Raw genomic sequence first — 14514 nt, 5'->3', positions numbered from 1 at the left:
TTTGATCCATATTCTTCAAGCCATTGGGACAGATTTATGGATAACAATGACTCTTGAACATTGTTATTGTGCCCATTTCTACAGTTTCCTCTGGTTGCTCATTCCAGATGTAGAACACCAGTAAACGTTGCCCCTTATGTCCCTCTTAAATCTTTCCTCTCTCACCTTCTACTCTGGCCTCCAATTCTGGAATCATCTATCCTATGAGCATTCACTTTATCTGTGCCCCTCACGATTATTGTAAACCTCTATCAGATCATCTGTCAGACTTATTTGCTCTAATAAACACTCATCCAACCTCTCCCTATAACTAAAGGGCCTCCAGTTCTCGCAACATCCTGGGGATTCTCATCTGCACCCCTCCCAATTTATCCTAGAGTTGCACACTAGAGCTGCACGCTTTGCTCGGTGTGATCTCACTAATGCTGAATTGTGAAATTCCAACTTCAGTACTCTGTACCCGGCCCAATGAAAGCTAGTGTGCCAAATTCCTTCTCCACCACTTTCAAGGAACTGCGCACCAGTGCCAATGGTAACCATATGATCACATGTTAATCTCTAAACATTGTGCCACACCAACTATTAAGTTGATAAATGTACAATTTTTTAGCATTGAAAGAATTAGTACGCGAGACAGAAATTGTTAAAACAATAAAGATCAAGATCCTTCGAAGAAACAGAAGGCCACCTGCAGAAAATTATTTAAAAATGATAGGTGGGAATGAGGCACAGGAAAGAGAAGTGCCCAGATATTCTACATTAACTGAAATTTTCAGAAAATACATCCTTCTTTGAAAAAAAAAAGCATCAAAGACTTTGTGCACAGATTGTGAGGTCTGCAATTTTCTTTGAGAGTATTCTATCTGTGGGCCATATTTCTTTGTGACATAAATGAAGTCAGTTTACCACACTGAATCTTTGCTGGCTCATAGAGAAATTCCATTTCCCACTAATCCTCCACATTCCCACCAACTCTGCCCAGATTGCATTATGCAGTAATGAGCCATCTCCATGGTTACCATAATTAACCTATCAACCCACAATTCTTCAGGATGTGGGAGGGAAGTGGAACACCCAGCAAGGAAATGCACATGGAAGCAGACAGAACACGTCAACTTCACCCAGACAGAAACAGAGGTAATGATCAAACCTGAGTCATTAGAGCTGCCAGTCAGCAGCTTTTCTTACTGTATCTCTATACACCCCTTTGACACAGTGATGCATGAAGTTTGCAAACACATAACTGAATGACACTTCAATCATTTCTATCAAACTCAGTGGCCTGGGAATGAATGGGCCACAAATTTAGAAATAGATCGTCAAGTGGAGGTTCATATTGGTGTGAGTTAAAGGAGAACTGCCTGTGTAACTTCCACCATCTGGAGCTTACTGAAGGGAATAAGTTTCTTCTAGGTTTACTGTTGGGTTTAAAAACTTCCCCTCAAATCATCTTGCCTCTCCCATGTCAACAGAACTGTAGACACTCTTTCACATTGCAGTCCCCCACACCCATGCTAACTAACAAAGTTTTTAAAAAGGTTACAAAAAAAAACTGGGACTAGCATACACCCACTTCTCTTATGACAAGAATCTTGGGAATTAATTCAAGAAGCTGTCTGAAAAATCAGTGCAGAGAATAAATGGTTATTCTGTGACCCTGACAGATTTACTTCAGCCTTTTCTTAGATGCAGAAATTGCAATGTGGCATTAATAAAAAGCAGAAATGTGGTCACATGATTTGGAAAAGCGATAAGAATCTATTGGACAGAAAAGCCCAGCAGAAAACATTTGGCTAAAGTATGGTGCTTTTGCTAAATGAAATCAATCTCTGTTTGCATATTCTTTTCTATTTAAAAAAAATATTTTTCTCCCCAAATTTTTAGTTGTATGAGGCACCTATTCTTTTAGCACTAAACATGCTGTGGTGGAAATTTGCCCTCAGTTCTATCCAATGAACATCTAGTGTCATTTAAACCCAGGTTCTGAAATTTAGCTCCACCGCAATGCAACAGAATTTCAGAAACAGAATCCAACAAGCAAATATTTTCCACAGATATTGATGTACCCACTTTTATGTAAACACAATGAGTGGTTGGATACTATGGTTGGAGTTTGTATGGCATTAAGATAATTTAACAAACTTAGTGATATTGCTCATGGAGATTAATTATAAAATTTTCTGTTATAATGTGTGGACTTCCAAAACATTCACAATGTCCCTTTGGTCTTTAAACCGCATTGGTGATCAACTGCATGCAGTTTTGGAAACCTAGCAAGTGTTAACTGCAACTATGAACTTAACAGAACAGTTTTGGGTATCCATGTAAAATGCTATACTGAAACTAACATTGTTTTCAGCATGATGTTCCCCATTGGCATGTTGAAAATTCCCACAGTTACCACCATGTAGCCTAGTAAATACTTTCTTTGCTGTCAGCTCCTAAATGGATGTGCCATAATTCAAGCAACATTATTCAGCAGGTGTTGCTATTGAATGGATGCATACAGCAGAGGGAGAGGAGGGATGGGTGAGTTTTCCCCCACAGGTCAGAGCGACCTGAACAAAATGATAAAGAACTGCATTTGCAGAAGGCCTGTTCTTGTTCGAGGGGTCCATGAAGACTGAGTGACTACAGCCAATAAATAGCAGGTGGCTTGACAGGAAGGCCTAAATAAGAACACAACTGACAATGGTCAATGCCCACTCAGCATCATTTGCTTCGTGAATGGTACAAGTTTCTTCTCCTTAATTATAGAGTTTGTGTGACCACAATGAAGTAGTAGTTAAGAGCCACCTATAAGATTAGCAGCAGAAGCAGCCATGAATGATCCTGAGGCTAGGATATTGAGAGTCATCATGTCTCTATTCTTCATCAAGCTGCTGATATGAAACTGTATTTAAGGTTGCAGGAAGTCCAACATCTCAGTGAGACTAACCCAGTGGTTCTCAACCTCTCTCTTCCCACTCACATACCACTTTAAGTAATCCCTATGCCACAAGTGCTCTGTGATTAGTAAGGGATTGCTTAAGTTGGTATGCGAGTGGGAAGGTTGAGAATCACTGCTCTAGGCCCAATTGTTACTGAAATATTTTGCTTGAGAAAAATTGTCATTGGCTCATTTCCTTTGGAGTTATGAAACCGTGCACATAATGAGTCAATTAGGTATGATTAAAATAGTGGTTTTCAAACTTTTTCTTTCCACTCACACACCACTTTAAGCAATCCCTTACTAATCATAGAGCACCTGTGGCATAGGGAATACTTAAATGGTATGTGAGTGGAAAGAAAAAGATTGAGAACCACTGGGCTAAAGTAAAGATTTTAACTGTTGGCCCTTTAAATAGCAGAAGAGCAAAGGAAACAGAGTTAGTAAAACCTGGGTGTTCCATCAGGAAATAAGAATTGCCATTTCTCAGACCAATGTGGTTGAGAATATCACTGCAGATGAGATTCCTACAATACTGCAAGGATTTACGTTGGAAAGAAAGCCAGGGAGAAAGAAAACCTTGCTGAAAAGGGAGGAATTAAATTTGCTGGAGTACCAAGACACTCTAAAATATACACCAAATTGCTTGCTTCCAAATCAAGTTGATTTTCAACTGCTTCACTGAATTTGGATGAATGAATCTTCTGCATTTTACATTTTATCAACAAGATTCATTATGTTACAGGAAAAAATTACTTTTGCATGCAGGAGCTTCATTGTAATATGAATATGTACAATAGATATCATTGCAAATTTTATAGACTACTGAAGTTGCTTAAAGTAATTACCTTTGGTGAAGGAGGGAGGGGGGAAAAGGGAGAAAATGACACTGCGTATATTCAAGAGGGAAATGTTTGTGTGTATTTTGGTTAGTATGGTTTATAGTGTGAAAAATAAAAAAAATTTCAAATAAAAGTAATTACCTTTGGCAAGGCATATTTGGGTAACTTCATCTGAACAAATTCACCTCGCCGATAAGAGACAAAATATTTTGTACGATTTCCAGATGTTGTCTGAGGGAAAACAAATCAATGTGTGAGGATTTTAACAAGAGAGTTATCACCATTAATGAAAAACTGGTTAAACAATAAAGATCAGTAATTTACTTATTTAGCCACTAATTTTTAAATTATATATATATAAAAACACAAGACTGGTCCATTGTCGATCTTCAGAATTTGTATTGATTTTTTTTCAATTTACCTCTTTTCCCATTTATTTGTTCATAACCACTGCGCTGTTAGAATGATGGACATGGGAGAGAGAATGAGTTTGAACCAGGCAGAGCATTATTATTCAACAACCAGGAGTCTGAGAGTACCCAAGGTTAGTGTGCTTTCAATTTTACTGCCACTGTCAATGGGGAAATGTGCTCTCTGCAGATAATACTTCATTCCTAATCATGAGAAAACACAATATTTCAGATACATCCTACATTGTGGAACCATGTGTTGTGGAAGAGGAAAGATTGGAGGGAAATAAAGCAACAAAGTGAAAGCTTGAGTTGAAACCAGAGGTCCATGATATAAAACAGAGGGTGTGTGCAGGTCCACTACATCCATGGTTCCCAAACCATTCAATGAATTTGGGAGACTAAGTTGAAATGGTAGCCAGGGTAAGAAAAATATACATGAAAAAGTTGTAATCTCTGAACAGATTTTGCAGCATTAAAGCATTTCAATTTTTAAAAAATTTAAATTTAGACATACAGGGCATTTAGGCCCATGAGTCTGCGTTGCCCAATTTGCACCGAATTAATTTGCACCCCAAGAACTTTTGGAATGGTGAGTGGAAACCAGAGCCCCCAGAGAAAATCCACACAGATATGGGGAGAACGTACAGACAGCTTACAGACAGCATGGGTTTTGAACCCAGGTCCTGATCGCTGGCACTGTAAAGGCGTTGCACTAATCACTATGCCAACCAGTCATTATTGGCAGCTGGAGATTAGTAATGATGTTACAAATGCAGGCTTTGCATATCATAACTGGATTGAATGTGGAAATAAAATGGAATGATATAAATGTTCTTGGGAGATACAGGGCAAGGGTTGGAATTTTCAATATTTTTCTTCTGCTCTATTAGAATGGTCAGAAAGGAAATAACTAAGCTGTTTTGTATATTAAAAGTCAATTAATTCTCACCATCATGGACACTGAATTCTAAGGTAAGGATAACAATAGTTTACTTACAGGATGTAGGCAATTGTTCAGATTATATATTTTATAGCCCAACAAAAAGTTTACATTAGAACATAAGAAGTAAGACCAGGAGTTGACCATTCTGTCAAGCTTGCTCCACCATTCATAGTTAAATTAAAAATACATTTGGAGAAATGAACACAACCTTAATTAGGCAGAGAATTAATTAAACAGCAATGATGATTGATACTACCAGTTCTCACACAACAATTATAAGTAGCACGATACTATTGGGAATAGTGTTAGAACCTCTTCTGTTCAGAATATTTATTACTGCTCCAAATGAGAGTATGCTCAGATCATTGATGAATAACGCAACATGGAGAGGCTAAGTGTTTGAAGGAAAATTTTAAAGTTAAGGGATCCCTAGAGAATTTCTGAGCAGATGGATAATGTGTTGATTTTAATATTGTGAAATTTATGCAAAAAAAACGCCCTTGAAAAAAGTGACATTTTTTTTTTAAAAAGTAGAAAAAATGTGTGCAAAATCCAATCACACATTAGAAATTTAAACAGGCAGAAATTGTAATTAAAATACAAATCAAATATTAGAATGTAACACTAGGAGTGACTCAAGCAGCTGTACAATCCTGCAACTCCTGCAAAGGGAGAAAATCTTTATCAGTGAAGAGTCTGTATTGAGCACACAAAAATAGGCCCCTTCATTGTTAATTCCTCAGAGAAATGTGAAACAAAGAGATTATGATTACAATGTGGAATGCACTTGACCCATTCTGCATGACAAACATTTCTGCAAGGAACAAAATAAAAGGTTAAACGAGAACATTATTTGGTGTTTTGGGGCATTTGATTTTCAGATGTAGAGTTTCCCATTTGATGGATAGTAATTAAGACTGGATTTGGAATGTTTTGTCTCCTAGGTATACAATTTGATCACTTAACATGTATAGCAGAGGTCCAGATCCATTTTAGGTCAATGTGTGTATCTGTTTAATTTCTGATCTTATTACTGTATAACAACTAAAGAAGCACATTTTAATTTCCTGGAGTTTTAATTCAGATATTTGAAAAGGATATGCATACACCTTCTTGTAATTCAGCACATACATCTTTATATTGGGCCTGATTTATTACATGGCAAAGCTGATTGAGCAAATTAATTACCTTTACGAAAATGTAGTCATCGCTGACAAGCAGTGAATTCTTGTCTATGTTCCCAGAGAAATGGGTTTTGAGAGCTTTCTCTGTGCAGTTTGTAATTTGGCAGGTGATATAAAGAAAACCTGTACAAAAAAAAAATACTTAATAGTTCTCAAAAATAATCAATTATTGAAAAAAAAAGCATTCTTATAAATGGTGATCAACCAAAGGTTTTATTTCTGAGCCTTGCCCCACAGATACAGCCTGGCTTCCTGTCCTGTATTTTGATTAGGTTTCCACATAAGCAGCATTTGGCATTTGGATAACTACAGAAAGGAGGTTGTTTACATCTTTCAATTTTTAAATCTGCTCTGCAGAGCATTGCAATGAACAAAATATTTAAATCTCATTTCAGAATGCATGCCTCAGATTTTTTGTTAGCTCATTGCTAACTATATTTGTTTATAATATCCTATTTCCTCCCTTCAGACAGCAAGAATGATTCTGATTGATTACACTGTTGAAGGTATTTTGTTCTCATCTGAAATAGAGATTCATAGATAATTTCTAAATTGAAATATATCACTAGCAGTAACTATCTCAATTAAGTGAAAAGGGAGTTTGCATTTTATAATTTGCTGAGCTCTCTTGTTAACTAGCCTAACTTCCCAAATACACCATCATAAATATCTTTCTCTTCACAAATAAATGGATTATTGCTTAATGGATAAAAGCACAGCCTCAAACTACAATAGAATTCCTAAAGTCCGGACTGCTCAGGTATTAGGTCAGTCCTGATTTTTGGATTTTCCAGATTCTCGAGCAGTACTTCTAAAATTAAAATTTAAGGAAGAATAAAGAAGAGATGAACAGGTAAATTGAGACAGTTTATTCATTAGGAAATACAGTAGTTTTAATGAAAAATAAAGTCAACACTTGACAAAACTGTAAACCTAAATATTTTCATTACAAAAAAAGTGTAATGTTTAATATTATGTATAAAAATGAACATTGCAAAAGAAAAATACGGTATACACATGAATTTCTTTGGGATAGATCATCTGGCAAGTTTACTGACTGAATCTAAAAGAAAATCATTATAGATGCAAAGTTGCAGCCTCTGTAAACACCTAAATATCTTGCCAAAATGCTGTTCTGTTTTAATCAGGACCAGTCCTCCAGACTTGTAACATTTTCTGCGTTTGTTCAAAACAATTTGTTCATCCCAATTACACCAAAAAGCATGACTGGAATTTATTTTGATGATTACAATTACAACTATATTCATTGCACGTGTAAGCATTAATCATCAAATCTTTTATTTTTCAAAAGCAGCTGCAGTCAATTAAAAAAAAACTAATAGCTGCTATTCTCAATTGTCCCAGTGGGATGTACAGGGTCTCCTGGGGTTATAGATGACCAGGCCTACATAAACCTGACTTCATGAAAGTTTTCCCATGCATTTTTCAAGTCTGAAATAATAACAATAGAAGGTTTTGTGGCATTCATTAATGTCTGGATAAAGTATATATTCCATTATTTTCATTAAGGGTAGTGTGTGGCTAAGTTCAATGAATGCAAGGATTATAGCAACTGTATATCGAGCAACAAGATATGGGTTATTATAGAAAACAGACATTTCTGACATGGAGAAAGACTTGTGAGCAGTTGTCAGGACCAGAACCCTTATGTAATCTGGTTTTAACTTCAACATCAATTGCACCACACTTACAGCCTTATAACCATATAACAATTACAGCACAGAAATAGGCCAGTTCGGCCCTTCTAGTCCATGCTGAACATATTCTCCCACCTAGTCCCAATGACCTGCTCCCACCTTATCACCTTCCATACCCCTCTTGTCCGTATACCTGTCCAACCTTTCCTTAAATATTAAAAATCGAGCCCATATCTACCACTTTGGCCGGATGCTCATTCCACACCCTCACCACTCTGAGTGAAGAAATTCCCCCTCATGTTTCCCCTAAACTTTTCCCCCTTCAATCTCCATCCATGCCCTCTTTTTTGAATCTCCCCCACACTCAATGGAATAAGCCTGTCCACATTTATTCTATCTGTCCCCCTCATAATTTTAAATACCTCTATCAAATCATCCCTCAATCTTCTACACTCCAGGAAATAAAGTCTCAGCACGTTTAACCTGTTAAGCCTAGAAACCCAGGCAACATTCTTTTAAATCTTTTCTGCACTCTCTCTATTTTGTTGATGTCCTTCCTATAATTCGGCAACCAAAACTGCACACAATATTCTAAATTTGGCCATACCAATGCCTTAAACAACGTGAACACGACATCCCAACTTCTGTATTCAATACTCTGATGTATGAAGGCCAACATACCAAAAGCATTCTTCACCACCGTATCTACATGTAACTCCACTTTCAGGGAATTATGTACCAGAATTCCTAAACCCTTTTGTTCTACTGGACTCCTCAGTTGTCGACCATTTAACGTGTATGACCTTTGCTGATTGGTCCTACCAAAATGTAGCACCTCACATTTATCACTATTAAACTCCATCTGCCATCTTTCTGCCACTCTTCAATCTTTCATCCGATGAAAGATTTGAAAACCTTCCTCACTGTCCGCAACATCACCAATCAATGTATCATCTACTCACTAATCCAATTTACCACTCTATCATCGAGATATATAGATATATGACAAATATCAATGGACCCAGTACTGATCCCTGAACCACTCCACTAGTCACCAGCCTCCAATTTGACAACCAATTTTCCACCTCTACTCTCTGACATTTCCCATCCAATCATGTTGAATCAATTTCATTACTTTAACATTAATATGTAATGATTGAACCTCTTAATTAATTTTTTTTGCGGAATCTCGTCAAAGGCCTTACTAAAGTCCACGTCGACAATGTCCACGTCGACAATGTCCACGTCGACAATGTCCACGTCGACAATGTCCACGTCGACAATGTCCACGTCGACAATGTCCACGTCGACAATGTCCACAGCCTTCCCTTCGTCAACCTTCTTACTAACCTCATGGAAAAACTCTAAGAGGTGTTAAACGCAATCTTCCACACACAAAACCATGTTGATTACTCCAAATCAGTCCCTGGTTATCCATATAATCGTATATTCCATCTCTAACAACACTCTCCATTAATTTTACCTGCCACCGACGTCAGACTCACAGACCTATAATTACTCAATTTACTTTTAGAGCCTTTTTTAAGCTCTGGAAAAACATGACCTACCCTCTAATCCTCAGGCACCTCTCCCATGGAGAACGACATTTTAAATATTTCTGTCAGAGCCCCTGCTATTTCTACACTAACCTCCTTCAGGATCCTAGGGTCTATCTTGTCAGGATCTGGAGATTTATCCACCTTGATTTTCTTTAAAATAGCCAGTACTATCTCCTCATTAATCTGTATATTTTCCATGACCTCATTACTAGTTTTCCTCAGTTCACCCGACTCAATATTCTTTTCCGTAACGACTACTAACGAAATCATTTAAAATTTCCCCCATCTCTTCTGACTCCTCACATAGCCTACCCACTCTGATCTTAAAGCGGCCCAATTTTATACCTCACTGTTCTTTTACTTTTAATGTACCCATAGAAACCCTTTGGATTTATTTTTACCTTGCCTGTCAAACCAGCCTCATATCTCTTTTTAGCTTTTCTAATTTCTATTTTAAGATTTTTTTCCCTCCCTCAAGCACCTCATTTATTCCCTGCTGTCTATACCAGTTGTACACATCCCTCTTCCTTTGAACCAAATTCACAATATCCCTTGAAAACAAGGCTCCCTATATTTCTAATTTTTCCTTTAATTCTCACAGTACTCTCAGAATTTCCCCTTTGAATATCCTCCATTTATCTGTTGCATACTTCCCAAGAAAAGTGCAGAGAACAAAACAAAGGACTCTACATCACCTTTGTTGACCTCACAAAAGCTTTCGACACCGTGAGTAGGAAAGGGTTTTGGCAAATACTAGAGCGCCTCGGATGCCCCCCAAAGTTCCTCAACATGGTTATCCAACTGCACGAAAACCAACAAGGTCGGGTCAGATACAGCAATGAGCTCTCTGAACCCTTCTCCATTAACAATGGCGCGAAGCAAGGCTGCGTTCTCGCACCAACCCTCTTTTCAATCTTCTTCAGCATTATGCTGAAACAAGCCATGAAAGACCTCAACAATGAAGATGCTGTTTACATCCAGTACTGCACGGATGGCAGTCTCTTCAATCTGAAGCGCCTGCAAGCTCACACCAAGACACAAGAGCAACTTGTCCATGAACTACTCTTTGCAGACGATGCCACTTTAGTTGCCCATTCAGAGCCAGCTCTTCAGCGCTTGATGTCCTGTTTTGCACAAACTGCCAAAATGTTTGGCCTGGAAGTCAGCCTGAAGAAAACTGAGGTCCTCCATCAGCCAGCTCCCCACCATGAATACCAGCCCCCCCACATCTCCATCGGGCACACAAAACGGTCAACCAGTTTACCTATCTCCGGTGCACCATTTCATCAGATGCAAGGATTGACAACGAGATAGACAACAGACTCGCCAAGGCAAATAGCGCCTTTGGAAGACTACACAAAAGTGTCTGGAAAAACAACCAACTGAAAAACATCACAAAGATTAGCGTATACAGAGCCGTTGTCATACCCACACTCCTGTTCGGCTCCGAATCATGGGTCCTCTACCGGCATCACCTACGGCTGCTAGAACGCTTCCACCAGCGTTGTCTCTGCTCCATCCTCAACATTCATTGGAGCGACTTCATCACCAACATCGAAGTACTCGAGATGGCAGAGGCCGACAGCATCGAATCCACACTGCTGAAGATCAAACTGCGCTGGGTAGGTCACGTCTCCAGAATGGAGGACCATCGCCTTCCCAAGATCGTGTTCTATGGCAAGCTCTCCACTGGCCACCGAGACAGAGGTGCACCAAAGAAGAGGTGCAAGGACTGCCTAAAGAAATCTCTTGGTGCCTGCCACATTGACCACCGCCAGGGGGCTGATAGCACCTCAAAACTTGCATTTTGGCGCCTCACAGTTAGGCGGGCAGCAACCTCCTTTGAAGAAGACCGCAGAGCCCACTTCACTGACAAAAGAAAAAGGAGGAAAAACCCAACACCCAACCCCAACCAACCAATTTTACCTTGCAACCGTGTCTGCCTGTCCCGCATCGGACTTGTCAGCCACAAACGAGCCTGCAGCTGACGTGGACATTTATCCCTCCATAAATCTTCATCCGAGAAGCCAAGCCAAAGAAAGAAGACTTCCCAGAAAATAAATTATCCCAAGCCACACCTTCTAAATCCTTCCACATCTCCTCGAAATTAGCCTTATTCCAATCAAGAAATTTAACCTTAGGCTCAGCCCGATCCTTCTCCATAATTATGCTAAAACTAATATTATTGTGATCACTAGATCCAAAGTGTTGCCTAATGCACCTGATCTATCTCGCTTCCCAATAGGAGATCCAATTCTGCCCCTTCTCTAGTCGGTCCTTCAATGAATTGCTTTCGAAAACTTTCCTGGACACATTTGACAAACTCAAACCCATCCAGCCCCTTAACAGTATGGGTGTCCCAGTCAATGTGTGGAAAGTTAAAATCTATAATCCCCAACTTGTGTTTATTACACATATATGCTATCTCCTTACAAATTTGCTCCTCTAATTCCCTCTGTCCATTAGGTGGTCTATAATACACCCCCATTAGTGTTTTCATGCCTTTCCCATTCCTCTCTTGCACCCAAATAGCTTCATTGGACAAGCCCTCCAATCTATCCTGCTGTCGGACCACTGTAATGTTTACTCTAACAATCAACGCGACTCCTCCATCTTTTATCCCCCCTGTTCTATCATGCCTGAAGTAACAGAATCCTGGAACATTTAGCTGCCAATCATGCCCCTCCTGCAACAAAGTTTCACTGATGGCGACAATATCACATTTCCACACGTCAATCTATACTTTAAGCTCATCCACTTTACTTATAATGCTCCTTGCAATGAAATATATACACTTAAGAGAATGTCCCCCACGTACACTCCTTTGATTACCATCTACATTTACTACCCATCTCCTTAATTAATTTTAACATTCTGATTCCTTCAGCTCTATTTGTCCTTCTACTCTAATCTCCATACTCTCATTCTGATTCCCACCCCACCAAACTAGTTTAACTCCTCTTCAACAGATCTAGCAAACCTGCCTGCCAGGATATTGGTTCTCCCTCCAGTTCAAGTGCAACCCATCCTTTTTGTAGAGGTCAGACCTTCCCCAGAAAAGTTCTCAATGATCCACAAATCTGAGCCCTTGCCTTAACTCTTTAGTCACACATTCATCCAGCATATCTTCCTATTCCTACACTCTCTAGTGCATGGTACAGACAGCACTCCCAAGATTACCACGCTTAAGGTCTTGCTTTTTAACTTCTTCCCTAACTCCCTATATTCTTCCTTCAGGACCTCATCCCCATTTCTATTTATCTCATTGGTCCCCATGTGGGCCATGACATCAGGCTGCTTTCCCTTCCTTGAATGCTGTGTAATCAGAGACATCCCTGGCCCTGGGAGGCAATATACCATCCAGGAGCCTCAATCTAACTCATGAGTCCCCAATCACTATTACTCTCCTCTTCTCCCCCCTTCCCTCCTTAGCTGGGGGACCAGTCTCTGCACCAGAGACATGACCACCTCAACTTGTCCCTTTTAGGTCTCAACCAACAGTATCCAAAACGATATACCTATCGGGACAGCCACAGGGGTACTCTGCACTGACTGCATCTTCCCCTTCCTTCTCCTAACAGTCACCCAGCTAACAGCCTGATGTATAGGGGCAACCATCTCCCTAACACTCCTTGTCTGCCACTACCTTAGCCTCCCTCAAGATGCGCAGTTCATCCAATTCCAGTTCCCTATCATGTGTTGCAAGGAGCTGCAGCTGAATGCACCTTCTGCAGGTGTCATCATCAGGGACAAGTACACTGTCCCCAGATTTCCCACATCTGGAGTAACACACCACCCTAACTGACTACATTAGCTAATTTTAATTAAAGGATTTAAACTAGCTCACCTGGTCTTACCTCTCTGGTAGCAAGTTAGCTAGCTCTTTCTCAGCCTCTGCTCACTGAAGCCTCTTGAGCCAAACCCTCAGAGTCCTACACTGTGCCAATCACATGCTGGCTGTTCCTTTTGTTATCCCTTTTTTTTATTGGTCTCTGCCGATTAACTCAATTTCACAATTACTAACTTTCCCAATCAACCCGAAATTGGCTCAACCCTTTGCCCTCCATGCCCTTTTTAAACAGTCCCCAAAAATCACGTCGCAGCCATTACAATTAACAGTAGTGCCTAATGCAAAAAATGCATGACACTCAGAGCTTCTGTGCTTTTATAAATGGAACTAGATTCTCAATATTATTTAATAGGACCAGTTCCCAAAGGAAGTGTTGGTGGAAGCTACTGGAAATGTAGCAATGGAAAGAAAATAATGTTTCATGTCTCCGAACAGGGGTGCAGTCAGTTGCAAAAAGCTGAGAATCATATTCATGCCGAGGCTCGGGTGTTCCATGATTATTGGGATAGGTGTTAACTAGTCACAAGCCAAGCATTATTACTGGTCTGAGATGATTGCCAATCATTCCCAATTTGCTTCCAAGGAGGTCAGGAATTCACTAATTAGCTGAAGGTAGAGTCCAAAGCTATAATTGAAATGTCACCAGAAACAGTCCAATAATACACAGGTGATATAAATATTTTCCCATAATGTTTTAATATGACCGTTCTCCCTTATCATCCTCTGTACTCCTCTGTTCCTCACTGTGATTAAGACAAGTGGTGTCATTGAGGTGTCTTTGTCTTGGAATTGGCAAAGTCAAGCTTCCCAATTAACCTGCAACCCCCGTACAATTTGAAGGGTGGGAAGAAACCGGAACACCTAAAGAAAACTCATGCAGAACTGGAGAGAAGGTACAAACTCCTTATAGAAACCGCCGGATTCCAACCCGGGTTGCTGATGGTGTCATAGCATTCTGCCAACTGGATGATGATGATGAAGGTAATCCAGAAACCCACGTTTTGTAAATCACATTACTAAATATTGCACCATAAAATGTAAGTCTCGAAATTAAGATTATAACAGCAACCAACATAACTGTACAGGTACACGCTCCTTTATCCGGACTTCTAAAATCCGGAAAGCTCCAAAATCCG

The 14514-nt window shown here is 39.6% G+C and overlaps 1 protein-coding gene and 1 long non-coding RNA gene across 7 annotated transcripts in view; one reads left to right on the top strand and one right to left on the bottom strand.

The window, feature by feature from the left end:
* sorcs2 (sortilin-related VPS10 domain containing receptor 2) overlaps positions 1 to 14514 on the bottom strand; it is an 848688-nt gene that overhangs the window by 250261 nt on the left and 583913 nt on the right. For all 6 annotated transcript variants that reach the window (XR_011354139.1, XR_011354138.1, XM_069926521.1 and 3 more), the window contains exons 7-8: positions 6316 to 6434; positions 3913 to 4002 (exon numbers count right to left, since the gene is read on the bottom strand). Coding sequence is in view for 4 of the 6 variants with exons in the window: in XM_069926521.1 (XP_069782622.1) it covers positions 3913 to 4002; positions 6316 to 6434 (209 nt within the window). In the remaining 2 variants the exon portion in view is untranslated. The remainder of the gene's footprint in view (positions 1 to 3912; positions 4003 to 6315; positions 6435 to 14514) is intronic.
* On the top strand, positions 1066 to 14337 carry LOC138758097 (uncharacterized). Its single transcript, XR_011354140.1, has 3 exons — positions 1066 to 1137; positions 4234 to 4315; positions 14219 to 14337. It is a non-coding gene; the product is annotated as an uncharacterized lncRNA (long non-coding RNA).

Source organism: Narcine bancroftii, chromosome 3, assembly GCF_036971445.1.
Source record: "Narcine bancroftii isolate sNarBan1 chromosome 3, sNarBan1.hap1, whole genome shotgun sequence".
Taxonomy (NCBI): Eukaryota; Metazoa; Chordata; class Chondrichthyes; order Torpediniformes; family Narcinidae; genus Narcine; species Narcine bancroftii.
This window is presented reverse-complemented; position numbering and strand designations above follow the sequence as displayed.